The 21,876-nt window shown below is 39.2% G+C and overlaps 2 protein-coding genes across 6 annotated transcripts in view; one reads left to right on the forward strand and one right to left on the reverse strand.

Annotated features, from left to right (window-relative positions):
- Nucleotides 1-3,223, forward strand: part of LOC137257598 (uncharacterized protein KIAA0513-like) — a 65,447-nt gene extending 62,224 nt beyond the window's left edge. The window contains exon 9 of the mRNA XM_067794916.1: nucleotides 419-3,223. Within this exon, the coding sequence (XP_067651017.1) occupies nucleotides 419-468 (50 nt within the window). The 3' untranslated portion in view covers nucleotides 469-3,223. The remainder of the gene's footprint in view (nucleotides 1-418) is intronic.
- Nucleotides 3,224-9,437: 6,214 nt separating this feature from the next.
- Nucleotides 9,438-20,050, reverse strand: LOC137258298 (dehydrogenase/reductase SDR family member 1-like). 5 transcript variants are annotated; one of them, XR_010954624.1, is made up of 11 exons: nucleotides 19,964-20,049; nucleotides 18,733-18,854; nucleotides 16,176-16,240; nucleotides 15,576-15,719; nucleotides 15,315-15,394; nucleotides 14,804-14,936; nucleotides 14,405-14,545; nucleotides 13,759-13,834; nucleotides 11,709-11,789; nucleotides 10,182-11,357; nucleotides 9,438-9,702 (listed from the first exon to the last, which is right to left on the reverse strand). XR_010954624.1 is itself a non-coding variant. In XM_067795931.1 (10 exons), exons 2-10 carry the CDS (start codon nucleotides 18,839-18,841, stop codon nucleotides 11,224-11,226), a joined length of 963 nt encoding a protein of 320 aa, XP_067652032.1. In that variant the 5' UTR covers nucleotides 18,842-18,854; nucleotides 19,964-20,050; the 3' UTR covers nucleotides 9,438-11,223. The 5 variants fall into 5 exon arrangements, 3 of the variants coding, with proteins under 3 accessions (XP_067652032.1, XP_067652034.1, XP_067652035.1); XR_010954625.1 differs by having other exon boundaries at nucleotides 18,733-18,849; nucleotides 19,964-20,025; XM_067795931.1 differs by having other exon boundaries at nucleotides 9,438-11,357; nucleotides 19,964-20,050.
- Nucleotides 20,051-21,876: the final 1,826 nt, after the last annotated feature.

The following is a 21,876-nucleotide window of genomic DNA, read 5'->3' on the forward strand; positions in this document are numbered from 1 at the left end:
GTTGAACCCAGACAAGAGTTTATCTCAAAGTCCATGAGTGAACTTTGATATTTGTTCAAAGGAATTTGTTTCTGCTGAAATTGCATTCAAAATGATTAAGATTGGTCTAGCTATGTAGGCATTTTTTCCAGAAAATTAATCTACCTCGAAAATACATTAAAGTTTGGAAAAATCCAATTTGTGTGGAAGTGATTGGACTGAAAAAATGCTTAAAGTGTCAGTAATGTTGGAATTCGGTTAAATGTCAAATTGATATTTTCTCAATTATTGTTGGTAGAATGTTTCCATTTGTGTTAATGACCAACACCAGTGAAGAAACTACTTTTGACTTGCATGAAGCATGGAACAACATACATGAAACAATGTGATGGCTTGTAATTACCTTTATGTATACTTATTTACGTTATTTCTTTTCCAGAGCAAGTACAGATGCTGCGAGATAATGTGGAAAAATCAAAAGAGCATTGACATTTGCGTGATACGGCCTGTGTAGGAATAGCTTAGAAACTAGTGCATAGATTAGCAGTGAGAAGGTTGTAAAGGGATGACAGGGTGCCACACCACTAGAGGAACCACACCTACAGGAGCATGGACATAGGCACCGCAGGGAACTCTTCATTATTATTTTGTCAGTGAATTATGTTCAAACATTTATATTTCAGAAATTGCCCTGATTTCAAATTTGATTGTGGTAGCTATTGATTCTGGATGATACTTTACGAGTCCTGTGTTAGACTGATGGCTTTGGACCAAAGCAGTTTATTGTGAATGAGAAACTGTAGATGGCTTAGGTTTGTTGATTTGTCAAATATCAAGAGACTAACTGGAAGAAAGTTTGATGCATTTATCTTATGTTAACATGGCTCAGTCTTTGTTCACCATGCCTGAAGCAGCTGAACCTGCTTATGTTCACAGTATGAGGTACATCCAATCCCTAAATCACATGAACCAGCAATATTTCATCTATAACTCTGATGAAATGTTGACTGGGTGAAGCAGGAAGTATATGAAAATTGCCCTTGTTATATAATTTTTTTTTAAAATGGTTGATGGTGTTTGAGGAATGTTGGGTGAGAGGGTTGTTTGTTTTTATTGATATTGCTGACAGAAGAGACAGAATAGGTACACTTAAGAGGTCTCTTTACATTGTTGAATCATGTTTGTTAGAACACCATTTCCTCTACTGTTTATGTTTGTTGGGTGTGTATACCTTATGGAATGGCAGTTTCATGTCTTACATTCATTTGTACAACATAAATATTTGTAGACTGATTTGACATGCTTGTAACACTTGTCCATATGGCCTGAGTGTCTGGTTAAAGGGACTTATGTTTCAGGTTTTAGAGAGAACATTTGTTTAGAATGTACTGTGTGGATCAAACATTCAAGCACTGAAGTAGAAGTATGTGATTGTGGGAGGCCATGTGACAAGAACACCAGCTGTACTGATGACAGTGAGCTGGGAGGGCAGTCCATCAGGAAGGGAAATATTCCTGGGGTGATGAAAAACACACATAAGTGATGCCCAGTTACCTGATGGAGACCATAGTTGCTGAGATCAGCAATACACATTTTGAAGGATTTGTTTCTTTACATTGACTTCCTTTTTATTTGTTATAACTGTTTCAACAAATTGATGGTGCAACAGGGGGAGATTTCCACACATTTGTGTAGCACATCCATGACATCTTCACTTTGTCAGCCAAATATATAATTACCCCTCTTGTGTGGGTAGTGTATCATGTAGAGCCTCATTGTTGACTTGTTCCATGGTGTACCTAGCTTACAACATATGGATCTGACAGTCTCCTTCACACTTGGATTAGGACAATCGTGAAAGTAGCTAGTATTGGGTAGATTTTGACCAACATACGAATAGTGCAATATAGTTTAGTGGTTTACTCTTGTGTGAAAGGAATTTGCCAAATATTCACAAAACTGTGTACTTATACATGTATGTGTTGTTGAGACAGTGATATTATTCCTCAAGTATTTTTAGGCTAGAGTTTAGGTATCAGATTCATTGTAATATCAGTGATTGTCAGTATCTCCTGCTGTTTGAAATGGAAGTATTTTCTAAATTTTGGGACCCTGATAACACCTCCACAACTACTTGTATACTGGTGGATTTTCACCCAAAGATCGTGGGTAAAAGTAATTTACCTCCACAAAGGTAGGGTGCCACTTTTCTGAGCTGTGTGAACAAGATTTAAAGTATTCTGAAGACAGGAGAAAAACATGGCATAATGGAGACAGCCTGAGTCATCATCTTGAACTTTCCTAGTTATTCTCTTTGAGTAGTCCCCCTTTGACATGATGTCATAGTTTGTAACCATATCGGACGTCCAGGCTACAAAGTGTTTCTCTCAAACAACTTTCTCTTTTCGTCATAAAGACTGTACTCAATTATCCATAAAAAACAAATCATGGAGCTTATAGATATATAGATATATGTATATATAAAGTTGCTGATTGTTTGTGTGTTAGTTTTGCCAGTGGTTTAGAACCTGGTAGTTTGTCTGTGTATACACAGTGGTGCTAGACCTAGATCAGCATCGGTCATGTGCCAGACTTGCGTAGGTGGCTTATAAATTGACAATTCTGCTTGGATAGTGACAAACTGCCATTTTTTCAATTCAAGAGTTGTTAATGAAACATTGTACAGAGCATGTACAAATAATGTTCCTAGAACTAACACTGTGATGAGCATATATAGACACTACTAGACTGATACTGTGATGTGAGCATATATAGACACTACTAGACTGATACTGTGATGTGAGCATGTATAGACACTACTAGACTGATACTGTGATGTGAGCATGTATAGACATTTCATGTACTTAGACCTCATTAGAGCTACAGAATTAATACAGTGCCATGAATCAGTCAAAATGTGACCTTCAAATGTCTTCTTGTTGGATTCCACCGTGAACAATTAATGTTATCATTGGAGAGATCAACTCAAAATGTCCTATCATTTATCACTAACTGGCATTCACTGTGCAGATTTGTCCATCTAATATCAGCTGCAAGACACAGATTTGTCCATCTGATATTAACCTCCAGATACAGGTTTGTCCATCTGATATTAACCTCCAGATACAGGTTTGTCCATCTGATATTAACCTCCAGATACAGGTCTGTTCATCTGGTATTATCCTCCAGATACAAGTCTGTCCATCTGGTATTAACTGCTAGATACAGGTTTGTCCATCTGATATTAACCTCCAGATACAAGTCTGTCCATCTGGTATTAACTGCTAGATGCAGGTCTGTTCATCTGGTATTATCCTCCAGATACAAGTCTGTCCATCTGGTATTAACTGCTAGATGCAGGTCTGTTCATCTGGTATTATCCTCCAGATACAAGTCTGTCCATCTGGTATTAACTGCTAGATGCAGGTCTGTTCATCTGGTATTATCCTCCAGATACAAGTCTGTCCATCTGGTATTAACTGCTAGATACAGGTTTGTCCATCTGGTATGATCCTCCAGATACAAGTCTGTCCATCTGGTATTAACTGCTAGATGCAGGTCTGTTCATCTGGTATTATCCTCCAGATACAGGTTTGTCCATCTGGTATTAACTGCTAGATACAAGTTTGTCCATCTGATATTAACCTCCAGATACAGGTTTGTCCATCTAGTATGATCCTCCAGATACAAGTCTGTCCATCTGGTATTAACTGCTAGATGCAGGTCTGTTCATCTGGTATTATCCTCCAGATACAAGTCTGTCCATCTGGTATTAACTGCTAGATGCAGGTCTGTTCATCTGGTATTATCCTCCAGATACAAGTCTGTCCATCTGGTATTAACTGCTAGATGCAGGTCTGTTCATCTGGTATTATCCTCCAGATACAAGTCTGTCCATCTGGTATTAACTGCTAGATGCAGGTCTGTTCATCTGGTATTATCCTCCAGATACAAGTCTGTCCATCAGGTATTAACTGCTAGATACAGGTTTGTCCATCTGGTATGATCCTCCAGATACAAGTCTGTCCATCTGGTATTAACTGCTAGATGCAGGTCTGTTCATCTGGTATTATCCTCCAGATACAAGTCTGTCCATCTGGTATTAACTGCTAGATACAGGTTTGTCCATCTGGTATTAACTGCTAGATACAGGTTTGTCCATCTGGTATTAACTGCTAGATACAGGTTTGTCCATCTGATATTAACCTCCACATACAGGTTTGTCCATCTAGTATGATCCTCCAGATACAAGTCTGTCCATCTGGTATTAACTGCTAGATACAGGTCTGTTCATCTGGTATTAACCTCCAGATACAGGTTTGTCCATCTGATATTAACCTCCAGATACAAGTCTGTCCATCTGGTATTAACTGCTAGATGCAGGTCTGTTCATCTGGTATTATCCTCCAGATACAAGTCTGTCCATCTGGTATTAACTGCTAGATGCAGGTCTGTTCATCTGGTATTATCCTCCAGATACAGGTTTGTCCATCTGATATTAACCTCCAGATACAAGTCTGTCCATCTGGTATTAACTGCTAGATGCAGGTCTGTTCATCTGGTATTATCCTCCAGATACAAGTCTGTTCATCTGGTATTATCCTCCAGATACAAGTCTGTCCATCTGGTATTAACTGCTAGATACAGGTTTGTCCATCTGATATTAACCTCCAGATACAAGTCTGTCCATCTGGTATTAACTGCTAGATACAGGTTTGTCCATCTGATATTAACCTCCAGATACAAGTCTGTCCATCTGGTATTAACTGCTAGATGCAGGTCTGTTCATCTGGTATTATCCTCCAGATACAAGTCTGTCCATCTGGTATTAACTGCTAGATGCAGGTCTGTTCATCTGGTATTATCCTCCAGATACAAGTCTGTCCATCTGGTATTAACTGCTAGATACAGGTTTGTCCATCTGATATTAACCTCCAGATACAAGTCTGTCCATCTGGTATTAACTGCTAGATACAGGTTTGTCCATCTGATATTAACCTCCAGATACAAGTCTGTCCATCTGGTATTAACTGCTAGATGCAGGTCTGTTCATCTGGTATTATCCTCCAGATACAAGTCTGTCCATCTGGTATTAACTGCTAGATACAGGTTTGTCCATCTAGTATGATCCTCCAGATACAAGTCTGTCCATCTGGTATTAACTGCTAGATGCAGGTCTGTTCATCTGGTATTAACTGCCAAATACAGATTTCTTAATCTGGTAGATACAGGTCTGACCACCTGTAAATAGCTGCCAGACAAAGGTCCGGTACTCCTTGTTAACTCTGTAGCTCTTATGATCGTTAAAGATTATGCAATTGGTGTGCTAGAAAGTAGACACTGTCTGCCTAACAGCAGTTGACATATTGTTAATTCCATTTGACGTGCTGTGGGTTGAATTTGACATGCAACAGATATGGACTGGAAGTATTCATGGCTGCATTTGTTGGTTGGTAAGGTATCTTTCTGACATGCTGTTGCATGAGTTAACATGCTGTTGGTTTTAGTTGATAAGCAGTTGTGTCAGCTGACATACAGCTGCTTTCAGTTGACATTCTGCTAGTGTGTTGATAAGCTATAATGAATGCAGCTGACACTGGTATGTTTCACCCTTGTGGTGACATAAAGTAATTGATGTGAAATCTCTGTTAATGGTATTGTTACTCCTGTTACTGGTATTCTGGATTTTACTGGTATGATCATTTGTTACTTGCCATTTATGGCACTGAAGGCTTTCTTATTCCGTTGTTACACATTCCTGTATTCATACAAGGTTCGTGGTATTTGTTGAGTGAATGTGTTCTATTTTGTTGTCATATGCTTATTATGTTTTGTGTGTTAAGCACTTTGTTGATACTTGGAGGACTGAGTCTTATCATTCATATATTAGTTGGATTTAACTCAACATTCACTTTCCTTTGTAACCAAAATGTTAATCCCCACAATGCTAATATGCATGTAAGCATACTGGACCAGTCTTAGGGCATTCTTGTTTACTGCTCACACAGATGCAAACTGTGTCATACACTTAATCTTCATCCACATGTACAGAAACAACAAAGGTAACATTGATGAAGACATTTATGTGTAAGTACAACTTTCCAGCACTCAAGACTCTGGGAAGGGCAGCTTGAGTAATAAATGGCCAATGCCATTTCATTCCATTTCACTGCCACCATCTGAAATAAGTCTATTCCACTTTAAATTATGGGATCATTATCTTTTAACAGTATATTCCTTCACAAAGGTAGAGTTCAAACTGTTGGGTAAGAGACTGGGGTGGACAGGTGCCCTTGCACTGAAATGATGACAAATGATAATGATATTCATAGTATGGCTGATTGTCTCTGCAAGATAATCCATATGGTTGTTACGGTCGCTTATTCCATACAAACAAGACCTATCATTATATTTGGTAGTGCTTCACACAGATAACCCATATTGTTGTTTTATTGGATAGTGGTTCACAAAGATAATCAATGTGGTTGTTATATTGCTTAGTGGTTCACACAGATAAAGCATACGGTTGTTATATTGGCTAGTGGTTCACACAGATAAAGCATATGGTTGTTATATTGGCTAGTGGTTCACACAGATAAAGCATATGGTTGTTATATTGGCTAGTACTTCACAGATAACCCATATGGTTGTTATATTGGCTAGTGGTTCACACAGATAAAGCATATGGTTGTTATATTGGCTAGTGGTTCAGAAAGGCTTAATTTAACGTCACTGTACAACAAGAATGCCTCTAAGCTGTTCTTTGTTTTGAGGAAATGAAACTGAAAAGAAAATATCTTTAGCCCGCCACTACGTACATGTATTTAAAGAAAAATGTAATTAAAGACATGTCAATAGATATTTCTCCTCCTGGGGCTTGGGAGCCTGAGCTGGGGCCAATCTTCACTTAGTTCCTGCACACAATTATCCTTCAGTCAAGAACTTATGATTTGTAGAATATATGTACAGGCTAAATAAGTGTCTGTCCTACTTGATTTCAAAGATCAGGAGTTCAATTTTTATACAGTGGCTTTCCAGTTTTGTTTTGACTGTTTGGATTGATTTATGTTTAGAGTCTAGATATTCGCAAAATAGGTGTTTTCTAACACTTCCAAACAATCAGTAAACCAACAAGACAACCTTATTTTAGGTATGTGGAGTACCTCACTGCAGGTGGACATGACTGTTATCAAGTGCATGGCCGCCCCTCAGTGTAGGTGGCCCCTCAGTGTAGGTAGCCCCAGCCCTAGCAACCATCCCCCTCCCCAAGGCTGTACCACACTGAGAATGTTGCTAGTTGTCTTGTTGTGTACAGTTCCTGTTGTTAGTGTTGACGTTGTGCAAGTTGTGACTTGCCTTGTTACATGGAGATTCACACCGCGAGCAGCCAGCTGCAATAACTTGCTGTAGACTCTAAGACTAATAAAGCTGAAATCAAACAAGTGTCTTGTCCTATCACATCTGACAGTTGTGATCCAGAGGAGTTACACTAAGACTTAGTCTCTGAATATATATAATTTTGATAGTAACAAACAAACCTATTTTAATTGTAAAGGAAACCCAGTGAGACCACAGATTCAGAGACTAAGAACATCTTCAGTGGGACTACATATGCTTGTCATTACTAATTAGAAGTCACATCATCATCCAGGTAACGGTAGAAGTGACAGGCATATTTACTGGCCCTTGTATTAAGCCCCGTCCTTTCTCCCTGCTGTCATCACGTTATGTGGTCCAGTCAAGTTCCACTACTGCCTTACAGTTTACAGTCTGGAAACTTGCACCCAACAATGGCACTTGGAGACTGTAGGGCCAAGGATCAGAACACCAACAATATTATTTAGGAATTTAAACTTGACTCAAAATTCCAAAGTTTCCATATGTATATGAAAATAAATATCAGTTGAGTTCACTATGCATATGCCCAGTGCACAAACAGGCCTTTGCCATATGTTGATGCTGATTTCTACTGTTAGATAAAGTGAGATTATTAAACCACAACAGAGTTTCACACAATAATCCAATACAAGAAGTGAAAATATAATCCTACAGCTAAACCCTCAACCACATAAACAGTTGGGCTGCCATGTGTGGACCCAAGTCAGGTAATGAAACAGTACTTTTTACTATATAACATTCACCAGGAGGAACATTTCCCAAACATTTTGCTTGATTTGTCTCTTCACGACCAGAAACATGCACAGCCTCCACTACAGCTTGTGTCACCCTGTGTGCCTCTTAATTAAGAGATGACAGATGAAAATTTGTGACAAGATTCCAGATCACTGTTGAGGATGCTGGTCTGGCCAGCCATGGCAGTTAGATATGTTTACTTTGTAACCCAACCCCATAGTGGCTTGGTTTTCTTGCAGATGTTAACAGACCTTGAACCTGAGGAAATCTAGACTTGCTTCATTTAAGGCTTTAGCAGTGCAGTGAAGGCTTGGCATTAGGCAAACTAGCGTGGTTGAGGGACTGTGAGACAGACTACAGAGGAGTGAGTGACTGTTGAGTTACACCATAGTTGGCAGAATCTCATCCATCATGGCAGCCTGTCTGTAACATACAGGCAAGGGAGGCAACCTCACCTCCAGGAAATACTCCACTCAAGCCATCAGACAACAAAGTTGTGTGATTGGGTTACATCATGAATTTGTGCAAACACACCAATATCATGCACAATGTTTGATTAACATTCCGTATCTCCAGAGGCGGATACAGCTGTTTGAGAAAGTGGCGTTACACAGTTCGTTTTCAGATGTTTCCACTGTCATGACCGAAGTAGGGGTGCGCACCCCTGCATCCATGCTCTGGATCTGCCTATGATCTCAAACATGTATATATATTGAGGCAGACATGTTGAGGTCTGTTTAAAAATGATGGATTCAATTTAGATGAATATGAGAGAGATTACTACAAAACAGATGTTTAAAATTGTATGTTATGTGGAAAATTGAGTAAATCATGAGTGCAATAATTTGTCTTACACACCTAAAACTGCACTGTGTTCCACACTAATATTTCCCCATTTAGGCATTGAATCAACCACATACTTGTGTACTGTAACGATCACAGTGGCACATTTCTATGTAACACTTGGTGACCTGTGACATTAGCTGGCCTGCAGCAGACAACTCATACCTAGTGTGATCCTCCACAACATGTCTGCCTTTGATCTGCCATGTTGCTGCCATATTGAGGAGGATAATGAAGATAAGACAGAATATATAAAAGCATGTACTAAAACTAAAAACCTTTCAACATAGACCTATGTACCACCTTCTAATCAGTGCATTACTATCAGGACAGTTGTCCATCATAATCTGACCTCAGGTCATTGGCAATGAGTAACCAATCTCACACCTGGAGACATGTGTCTGATACCAGTTACCTTACATCAGTTTCTCACACCCAGACGTTCAAGAAATGTCACCGCAATATAAACAACAGATACAATGTTTAAAAAATATGTTTAATCACTTGATAGTTCAGCTGCTCACAAGTGTTTTTGACTTGTTACTAGTGTGTCCTCATGTTAAGGTATCCAACACAGATATACATAACCTCTACAAAAACAGGAGAATCAGTGGAGGTAGGTTTCATCAGACATTTGCCACAACCTGAATGGTTCAGAGAAATACACTCTTGTAGTTGCCAGTGGCTCTAGTGATACCTAACCATCTTACCAGTCTATATCATGGCAGGGTAATAAAGTCTGTTTGGCTCAAATGCGAAATGATGAATTGCAGCACAGCTTGAAAACAAAAAACATAACATACTCAATGAAACGCTGATCATAATCAAACATCAGTTAAACAAACCATCATTAAAATATTGACACAGTTCACTATTTGTTACGAGGGAGGAGTGCAGAGCAAGGGACAGCATGGAGACAGCACATCAAAGGTTAATGAACAACTTTCTCGGCACTTGTGCACATGCTTCTCAAACACCTGGCTGTGCTGTTCTCTGCACCCCTCCCTCGTTATAAACAATGAACTGTGTCAATATTTCAATGACAGTTTGTTAAACAACTTTTTCATTATTAGGACAAAAATTCTGTAAAACCACTCACAGAGTTGGTACATGTTTTAATTATGATCAGCGTTTCACTGAGTATGTTATGTTTATTAGTTTTTGAGTTACACTGCAATTCATCGGTCCACTTTTGAGCCAAACAGACTACAAACAAGTCATATTGCATTATTTCATCATGCCATTATATCCTGCTAATTGTAAACAGCTGTAGAAATACATCTATACTATCAAAGCATTGAGGTTTCATCATCCAGAAACATTTGATTGTTGCATTGAGTTTGCACTGACATCAACACGACATTTGATGAGAACAGCACACCAACACCATTCCAGTTTGTGTCGGCAATGGAAGATTGATCAAAAATCTACCATAACGTTGAAAACCTGAGCAATAATGATTGATTCATTAGGGCTTTCAAACTACATCAATCACCCCTGATTCAAAGAGCCACAGAAATGTATTTCTGTGTAGAAATGTACAGTTTTCCCCATTATTGTCAGAAAGCACTTTTAAAAATAATATAAAATGTATGACACCAGGTTACAGACAGCATTCAAGAACTACAATATTTAAAGTATGTGTACCAATAATACAGACTAGGTAGAAAACATGAAGAAAATGACCACAGAAAGTGTATTTCCAATGTAAGGACAACAGAGACATCACAGTTGTCTCCCTTTTTTCTCACAGATGCCACATGTGTGTTCATGATCATGAATACTGATTTTGACTAGATACTTATCAAGAAGGTTAATAACATATTATACTAAAATGAATATGAGAGCCAATGTCAATCAAGCTATACTAAGACTTAACATTTGGCACAACTTCATACCAAGCGTTGATCTTCATGTAAGAGGTATCGTGATGTGGTTTGATAACAAATGTTCGTGAAACTATGAACAAATCACCATAAAGTCTTGTAACTAAACAATGAAACATAGTTATTTATTCAAAATGAATATCACTGTATATGAAACCATACCACATAAAATGGACATCACAAAATAATGATAGTATAAAACAATTTACCAGTAATTACCACAGTCTGACTCAATATTTCCAGTGCCCTTGAAGTCTAATGGCAGATCCATTTGTCCCTCATAATGATGCAACTGTTTTCTGCATAATAACACTGATTCAATGTACACAACAAAGTATCTTTCAAGCATCCCATTTTGTACTTACGAACAAATAGCTCCGATCTAGAACTTATTGCCCACTAAGGCAAGCACCCATAGTGGAATCTTGAGGAATCCAGGGATCAGGCTTGCTAACCAGGAGGCTCCAGAGTAAGCAACCAGGAATTTGATCTGTCGTGGATTAGGTGGAGTCTTGCCTGGTAACAATGAAATGACATTGCCTTCAGGTCTTGACACAGTTACATGACTGACACAGAGCTGACACACATATCCGAGGCACACAATTGACCCACTTACATTAGTTACAGAGAGAACACACATATATATCTCAGGGATTCAGCTGACATTCACATATATATCACATATACAGCTGACACACATCTCAGGTATACAGCTGACACACATCTCAGGTATACAGCTGACACACGTCTCAGATATACAGCTGACACACATATCCCAGGTATACAGCAGATAACAACTGGATGTACATTCATTCATTTATTCTTTCTAGAGAAGAACATAATACTCACTTCAGAAAAAGTACTCACTATCAATGTCTACAAAGCCATATTCGTAACCAAGGTCTGTTGATATGAAAATCCGTCCGCTTTTCTTCATAATGTTTGGATCTGAAACATGTGACAGTGCAGTAAGCCAAAGACATGTTACACTGCAGGAAGCCAAAGACTTGTAACAGTGCAAGAAACCAAAGACATGTTACAGTGGCACAAAGGACATTTTGCTAGTGCGTGGACTGATTCTTACATAAATGAAATACATGAATTCATAATTATGAGAAAAAGTAATAATTTTATACTTGTCTACAACCCAAAGGGTAGTTACATGATGCAGATCCAATACTTTTCAATAACATACTGATTCCAATTGTGCAGCAACAAACTACAGCAAGAGAATCCGATGACAGTGGAATAACCACTTTTACTGACCCTAGATGTCTGCAAACCTCTACTAGACAAAATTTACGTGAATTTAAATATATACTACTGAAAATGCTTCTCATATCTTAAAAGTGAATTTTTATAAGCAACAGTGCAAAATACATGCTTTTGGTTCCTACGTAATGGGCAGCAATTAATTGTATTACACATTCTGGTTATGAAGTACCTGTTTGACTTAACAGATGTTTATATACTAGAATATACTGAAGGATATGATGTAGATCTTGAGTTCACAAAACATTTGAACAAGAGTCATCAGAAGACGACATATCCCCCCAGCCCCCACATATTTGAAAGTACAAATAATCTGAAAGTTACTTGATGTTTTCTTAGATTACGTTTGAATAATTTCCATGGAAGTCATGTAAAATATAAATGCATTATGGGTAAACAAAGGCCCCAATTCAAGATCAGTCTCATTTATCTGCCAAGATCTGTTGAGACTAAGTCCAAAACGTTTCCACTGAACCCGAGAAAATAATAACCTTTAAGTACCAAAAGGCACCACTTTAGGTTCTGACTGATGTATGTAACAAGTTTTGCAGAAAAATATAAATTGGTTTTTGAGTTCTGATCTGGAAACCAAGCCCATCCCTCCAATTTGAGACTAAGTCCGAAACTAAACCGAGAAAATAATACAGCACAAAAACCTAGAAATAGCAAAAAGCACCACTTAGGGGTCTGCCACACATATCTACCAAGTTTTGCAGAAAAACATTGAATGGTTTTTGAGTTCTGCTCCGGAAGCAAAGCCCATCCCTCCATTTTGAGACGAAGTCCAAAACATTTCCATGGAAACTGAGAAAATTATATAAATCACAAAAACCTGTAAATAGTAAAAGGCACCACTTTGGGGTCTGAAACGAAGTCTGAAACTAAACCGAGAAAACAATAAATCACAAAAAACTGGAAATAGTGAGTGAGTGAGTAGTGGGTTTAGTTTTACGCCACACTCAGCAATAGTCCAGCTATATGGCGGTGGTCTGTAAATAATCGAGTCTGGACCTGACAATCCAGTGATCAACTACATGGGCATCAATCTGCAATTGGGAACCGATGACATGTGTCAACCAAGTCAGCAAGCCTGACCACCTGATCCCGTTAGTTGCCTCTCACGCCTGGAAATACCAAAAGGCACCACTTTGGGATCTGTCATACATATCTACCAAGATATATGACAGATATTACAAAGTTTTTGAGATGTACTCCAGAAACAAAACACACCTCTCACTTTTGAGACAAAGTCCACCCCACCATTAAAATAACACCAAAATGCTCCATGGAAAAACAAAAAAATATAAATAAATAAAAATGCCAAAAATCTGCAAATAGCAAAAGGCAAAACCATAGGCTCAGATTATTATATCTATCGATTTTGGTAAAAAAATACTGAACAGAGTTATGCTCTGGAAACAAAATGATTACCGAAGGATGGACGGACAGACAGATGAGGCATCAACTATATCCCCCCGCATTACACATCGGGTGGGATAATAATGTGATTCACATTTTACTACTGAGATTTGGGGGCTTCCACAGAATTTGGGTAAGCAATGTAACTTATGAGATTCCGATGGCTGGAAATCTGTTCATCATGACAAAAAAGCAAGGTGTTTAAACAGATCAGGCACACCCTCACCTGTAGCTAGACCAACGACACATTTGCCTGCATATTCCACTGACTCCCCATTCTTGAAGGTCTCTTGGAATTTGCTCTGAATAAACAAAAAAACTCATCAGAAGTGCAGTTCACTAAACATCACGGAAGACGTATCTACTGGGTATTACACAGTCTGCTCACAGCATCTGCAACTCCACGCTAATTAGAAGTACAGTTTACTGAAGATCATGGAAGACTTTCCTACTGGGTATTACACGTCTGCTCACAGCATCTGCAACTCCACACTAATTAGAAGTACAGTTTACTGAGGATCATGGAAGACTTTCCTACTGGGTATTACAAGTCTGCTCACAGCATCTGCAACTCCACACTAATTAGAATTACAGTTTACTGAAGATCATGGAAGACGTTTCTACTTGATATTACACAGCCTCCTCACAGCAGAAACTCACGATAGAATTTGCAATCTCAATTGACTGTTTGACATGATGTCAGTAAGGTCTTCATGTTGGTCCAGATAGTGTGGAATATTTCTTTTTTTTTCAGTTACTGACCCCTTTAACTATTATGGTTATTTCCTACACTGTCGTTTAGCATATAGACATATAGACATAAATAATGCACATATGGCACAAAGACATGATTATTGCAATGAAACACTTACAAACATGGAGTTCTTTGTTTCTGATTCTTCATCCATGAAACGTGTGACTGTCTCCGTCTTTACTGCCCCTGGCCACAGACTGATAAAAGCCACGTTGTGTCGCTTTAGCTCCACGGAACAGTCTTTGGCCATCCGGTCACACTGAATCAGATGCCTAACATGTCAAACACACATACAGACTTTATTGCTGCATAACTATCATTTGGGAATGTTCAGTTAAACACAACTTATGAGAAAAGGGTAATCATAATAAAGGAACACAAAAAAGTAACATGTAAGCACGTTTTTATGGCAATAATAACATGAAAACATCTTCACCTAATCAGTCTACACATCTAGCTAATGTGGATACAGCCAACAATGAAACAAACATGACACACATCCTTCCCTGTGACTCACAGCTTCTTTGCCAATGCCATATGGCACATTGAAGAGGTAAGACAGTCCCCCTATTGAAGATATGTTAATGATGAGGCCCTGTTTTCGTGGTACCATCATGCGAGACGCCAGCACAGAGCATATGTAGTGGTTCCTGACAGGGAAATAGTCAGACAGTCACTTGAATACATGCAGCTCAGGGTTTTTTAAAAGGCATTACAGTTAATTAAAAGAATTTTATGATAGTTCTTCTACAGGGTATTTCACTGTCTTAAATTTTATAACTCATTTTAGTAAGACACTTTAGACTAGTGTTACATTCAGACCTTTCTATAGCAGACATGTCCATGGATGGACAGTAGTACTGACTAGTGTTACAGACAGACTTCTTTATAGCAGATATGTGTTGGACAGACAGTATAGACGAGCATGAGATGTAGATGGAATAGAAGATGTGAAATTATCTCTGGTAAACAAACCAGGTATGACCAATCAGAAGGTGTAACATTAGTATCGTTACCCATGTACTGACCTCAGCCCCACGTTGTTGACCCGATCCCACATGTCTTGTCCCTGCTCCCAGAATGGGACTCTGAAGTTCTTGGCAATGTCCTAGAACAAGTGACAGAATGATGTGATGGCAAAGCTGTCTTGAGGCGGATATCTAACTGAATACAACATAGTTTGTTGGTTGTTAGAAGTCATATAAAAACTGATCAATATTGTGGAGCCAAGGCATGACTTGATTGGCTATCAAATGAATTCATGACGTTATAAACTGAGCATCGCTCACGTTGACTGCAGCGTATGCATTGTTGACCAGGACATCTAGCCGACCATCTTGTTCTCGTCCTACTCGGTCAAACAGCTTCTCCACATCTTCATCCTTTGAGTGGTCACACTGCACTGGGATGCACTTGCCTCCTCGTGCCTCAACCTAGGCAAGGAAGATCATTGAGACGTACAAGAAACGTAAACGTACAAGATTACTGCTCCTACACGATTACTCCTCCTACATGATTACTGCTCCTACACGATTACTGCTCCTACACGATTACTGCAGCACATCGATGTAAGTGCTGTGAAATGGAACTTTTATGTTATTATCAAACTAGAGGATTTGGAAGTGCAAGAGAACAGAAAAATCTACTTAATTAATATGCCCAAAGTCTGAATATTTAATATAACATAATTACTGTATTTAGACATCTTTTCATTTGTTCCCATCACTTCTTGACATAAAAGCTGCCAAAGTTTCACGGATTCACTCGCTTACTTCCAAAGCTTGACTTCCCAACATACAACTTACCCACTAATATACTTATAATTCCTTAAATTCCAGTAAATTCATTGTATATCACACGCCTGATGTTTTCCAGTAGCAGCAACCTACCTCTGTGGCAGTGTCTGTAAGGCTCCCCGACACATCAGCATCTTTCGGGGTTGTCAGTGTCCGGCCTGTCAATGTATTTGAAAACAGATATATACACCTTGGGACAATGTCTCATCACACAGGAATCGGTCTGGACTCAGCCCAACCGTGGACAGTGTTCGCAATACAGTAGAACACGGATATAACGAACTCCAAGGGACAAAGGGATTTAGTTCGCTATATCCGTTGTTCGTTATTCACGTTTGACCGCCATACTGGCTTATAGAGATGAAGAGAGCTGATTTGCATACGATACCACGCCTCTGTTTTGAAGCTTTGTGTCAAAGGTGATAGCTTTACGTTTGCCTGCCATAGCGACGAGAGCGAACTGAAGATCTGTGTATCAGTCAAGCGTTTAAACACGATGTGTTTCTTTTGTTAATTAATTAATGACTATCAAACAATGTTGATTCACCGCCAACGAGGTTAAACAATGTTGTTTCACCGCCAACGAGGTTAAACAATGTTGATTCACCGCCAACGAGGTTAAACAATGTTGATTCACCGCCCACAAGGTTGATGTATATTGCTAAGTCGCTGAGTTGACACTGAGCTGACACTGAGTGAGTTCGCTACTCACGTCGTTAATTGGGCTTGGGGTCAGGAAATCAGTTAGCTATAACCGTTAATTCGCTACTCACGAGTTCGTTATTCACGTATAATTTTAATGATATTATAAAGGGACCATTGATGGGACTTTTAAATTTGTTCGCTATATCCATTTGTTCGCTATATCCGTGTTCGCTATATCCGTGTTCTACTGTACTTTAATTTGCCAGATGGCCATCAGGGCCTGCTGCCATCTGCAGCCTTTAAAATCTACAGGCCCTAAATGAAATCTGCTGGCCCATCTGGTGTAAGTCAAAGCAATAAAAACAAAATAGACTACACAGTACAAAGTTCCACACTGTTTCTACAAAATCAATTTGCAAAGCCTATGGTGCAAGGAGAATTTATATTTGTTAAAGACTGGTGTTGACATTCTCATGTGCAAACCACTGAAATACCAGGAAGTCAAACTGTAAGTTAGCGTAGCGTGGTAGATCCTGAATGATTTCCAAATGTTAATAAAGTAGAATATTAGGGGAAAGATTCCATTTGAAAAATGGAAATTGACAGATAACTTCCTGAAGGCCACAAGAGCCTGCAAATGTTTGCAACTGCCAGCCCGACACAATAACAACCGGTGGTGGGCCTCTGGACCAACTATTATTTCGAACGCTGACTGAAAAGGTCCATCTCACACCAGCTACCAGAGGGTTTATCTAATAGTACTTACTGAGTGGGTCTATCACATAGTACTTGCTGAGTGGGTCTATCACATAATGCTTACTGAGGGGGGTCTATCACATAATGCTTACTGAGGGGGGTCTATCGCATAGTGCTTACTGAGGGGGGTCTATCGCAATAGTACTTACTGAGTGGGTCTATCGCAGAGTGCTTACTGAAGGGGGTCTATCGCACAGTACTTGCTGAGTGGGTCTATTGCATAGTGTTTACTGAGGGGGGTGTACTGAAATAGATCTTACTGAGTGGGTCTATCACATAGTGTTTACTGAGGGGGTCTATCGCATAGTGTTTACTGAGGGGGTCTATCGCATAGTGTTTACTGAGGGGGTCTATTGCAATAGTACTTGCTGAGTGGGTCTATCACATAGTGTTTACTGAAGGGGTTTATTGCAATAGTACTTACTGAGTGGGTCTATCGCATAGTGTTTAATGAGGAGGTCTATTGCAATAGTACTTACTGAGTGGGTCTATCGCATAGTGTTTACTGAGGGGGGTCTATCGCGCAGTACTTGCTGAGTGGGTCTATCGCAGAGTGCTTACTGAAGGGGGTCTATCACACAGTACTTACTGAGTGGGTCTATTGCATAGTGCTTACTGAGTGGGGTCTATCGCATAGTGCTTACTGAGGGGAGTGTCTCACATAGTGCTTACTGAGGGGGGTTTATCGCATAGTGCTTACTGAGGGGGGTCTATTGAATAGTGCTTACTGAGGGGGGTTTATTGCATAGTGCTTACTTAGGGGGGTCAATCGCATAGTGCTTACTGAGGGGCGTCTATCACATAGTGCTTACTGAGGGGGGTTTATCGCATAGTGCTTACTGAGGGGGGTCTATCGCATAGTGCTTACTGAGGGGAGTGTCTCACATAGTGCTTACTGAGGGGGGTCTATCGCATAGTGCTTACTGAGGGGAGTGTCTCACATAGTGCTTACTGAGGGGGGTCTATCGCATAGTGCTTACTGAGGGGGGTTTATCACATAGTGCTTACTGAGGGGGGTTTATCGCATAGTGCTTCCTGAGGGGGGGCTATCGCATAGTGCTTACTGAGGGGGGTTTATCGCATAGTGCTTACTGAAGGGGGTTTATCGCATAGTGCTTACTGAGGGGGGTCTATCACATATAATAGTACTTACAGAGAAGGTCTATCACACAGCACTAACTTTTCAATGATTGAATTTCTCTGGTGTAAGTATTAGCCATGCTGAACCAGTGGAGATGGACACACTCACCTGTTATATACACTGTGGCGCCAGCCTCACCCAACTGTAGAGCAATGCCACGCCCAATTCCACGTGTTGCCCCAGTGACAATACACACTTTGCCAGCTAGGGTCTTCATTGTCTGCACTGACCTTCAGAAGACAAGATTGAAGAATCAAATTAAGTTATCTTCAGCAATTTACATGTTACATGTAATATTTGGAATTATAGTTTCTGAGAACAGAAGTACAGATTGTAGTAATATTTGGATTGAGTTGCACTCTGGACTACCACTGACACCTTCAGGGTCAGGCACCTAATCGGCACTGCACAAAGTCAGCGCATTCCACCTCTGCAGTTTCCACCAAATATGGAAATCTGATAACTTTTAATCATACTTTGCACACCCCTCTGACAAGTGCTAAGAGGCCAAAACATCACTCTTAAAAAGCACTGTGAATCAACTGACATGTGATTTACATGTGCCTTTAGACATGCACTCATACATGAGTGAGTAAATAACTCAGTCATCAGTATTCCAAAGACATGACCATTAATGACTCAGGACCAAGTAATCCTGTGGTTAATAAAGTAAACAAGAACACATGACAATTAGCCAGTACGCACTACCCCAGCATGTTAACTACTGTTAACAGGAAGTGAAACAGCCAGACAGTAAATTAGGACTGTTCCCAGCTCAAAAGATATCACAAACAATTAACTGGCATAATACCATGCTCTTCAACACCCCTCCATACACACTGAACTATTTTCATTAAATGAAGCAATTGACTTAATTTTGAAACAGGTTTAATCACCTGGAGTGAAAAATAATTGAGAAATGGCCTGGCTATAAACTCACTGAAATCATTTCTTGTACTTACACAGCTCTCATCATGACGAAGCTAAATGCCGTTATTATCTAGGCTTATGTCATATATTCATGGAATATATTATTGATAGCACAGTTCGTCCCATAGAGTAAGAATACATACCGCACTACTGTCAGTTACACAATACACAGGTATATGTAACATATACGCATACCGTTGTATATTTGGTTGGGCAGGTGTATTAGAGAGAAGCGGTGACAGAGGAGCAGAGGCTGCATACACAGAATGAGGCGCTGGAGCCAGCTGTATAATATCACGATGCAACTCAAATTTGATGACAGTTTTTATGAATTGCAACAAATCGTACACTGTGCATGTAAGGTGATATGGGGGGTGAAGTGTTGTTTTATCCTTCTTATTATACTCACACTAAGGCGATCACGTATCCAGATGATGACTGTCAAACAGCATGAACGGTCCAAAGTCAATTAGGGGAGGTAATTCAAGGCGCAAGCGAAGGTAACTCTAAATCTCGCACCTTCTCTCTAGAAGGAACGTATCAAAAGTAGATAAGAGAATTACACAACTGTTAAATAAACTCGCGAATACGTGACTTGTTTGGGATTTTCTTTGCAGCGTTTAGCGTTATCTCACCGATACCACTCACTGGAAGACCGGGAATGAAGTTTCGTGTACGTGCAACTCCCTGATAACGAATTTGAAATTCACTAGTTTGCGAAGAGTCGGACTGATCGGTTCGATTAGCATTTTAGAAGTTGATGACTGATACGAAAAATTATTAAACTTTATGGATAATAACTTTATTTCATTAGGATACGACATGTCGGCATACATTCTTATACTGTTGTGAAGCAGTTGTCCATAAAAGTATCCTACGTTTTCTAAACATAACCGGACAGTTTGTGTTTTCCAATTTCCCGAAACATACCGCACTAAAAGCCCTTCTTTGAATTGTAAGCATACACTAACTGCAACATAATTCGCCGCATTGAACTATTTTTCTTCAGTTATGTCCCTTGATTTTCGGGTGTACTTATGACTACAGGGTACAGTCCTCCACATGTATGTGAACATTTGATCAAGGAAAAACACGCAAAAACACATTTTTTTTCAACTGTTCACTTCAAACACATGTTTGAAAAACATGTGTGAATTCATGAAAATGTACCCGAACTTGAACACTGGTAACTCACATATGTATATTGATGGATGCAGTGTGTAGCTACATCTAACACGTATGGTAGTATCTGAAATTAATGAGAAAATTGTTTCGGCAAATATCTAATGCATGTATGTAAACTATACTGTAGACGTTTTACTCAGATGAATATGTTGAGATACGACTGTCTTTGAAGTACTTTGAGAGACCTCCTTGCCCTGCAATACAGCACGACCGTGAATACACCTAAAGGTACACTACTGCAAAGTTTGTAGGAAATGGAGTGACATCTGTTACTGTCATGGAAAGCCATGTTTGACTCACCTCCAAAAATGACTATGTAAATTGTCTGCCAGTTACACGCGTCATTCAACACTATCAAATGTTAATCTAATTTTAGACGACATTCAATACATTTGGATTTTGTAACAATAACTCCCTCATGACGTTTTGCAGGAGGTATTATCTGGGCTCCGTCCGACCGTCCGTACAAATTCGTGTTTTTCCGGAGCAAAATATAAATATAATAAAATATATTTTGCGTTTCCATGGAAACAAGTTTGACTTCGACTGAAATTGGTGGTAGTCCATAAATTAAGTAGGCTAAAATGTGAGGGCTATTTTTGTCTGCACTCTTGGAGAGCAGAACCTCACTTTTAATCTAAAATAAAAACAACAAAAAGATTATAGGATTCATTGATGATACGATATGGAATGTGCCCAATAGTACTAGTACCCAGCACAAAATGCAATGACCAGACAGAGGGAAGTAGAAACTGATAATCCTAATTCAACTGACACTAAATATTATTGACGAACTTTAACTAGATTGAGATTGAGTGATTATGGTACAACAATAGACACGCTTACTCTGGACTAAATCTTAACGAACCTACACAGATGTATCATGATATTGTTATTCTGATATTGGTGATGACAAGTTTACATAATATAACATGTTAAGACAATTTATTAAACAGTGAAGACATATCATTTTTTCTTACTGAAAAGTGTATCTAAGAGATGAGCCTTCACTGTTTAGGCTGGGGTGTATCTAGAAGCATCTTTTATGGTATGTCTGGGAGTTGAGTTTTTATTACTTTAGACTGTTGTTTTTTCTTAAGGTATTACTGACAATGGTGAAACTAATATTCTGGTGTG

Source organism: Haliotis asinina, chromosome 12 (assembly GCF_037392515.1).
Source record: "Haliotis asinina isolate JCU_RB_2024 chromosome 12, JCU_Hal_asi_v2, whole genome shotgun sequence".
Lineage (NCBI taxonomy): Eukaryota > Metazoa > Mollusca > Gastropoda > Lepetellida > Haliotidae > Haliotis > Haliotis asinina.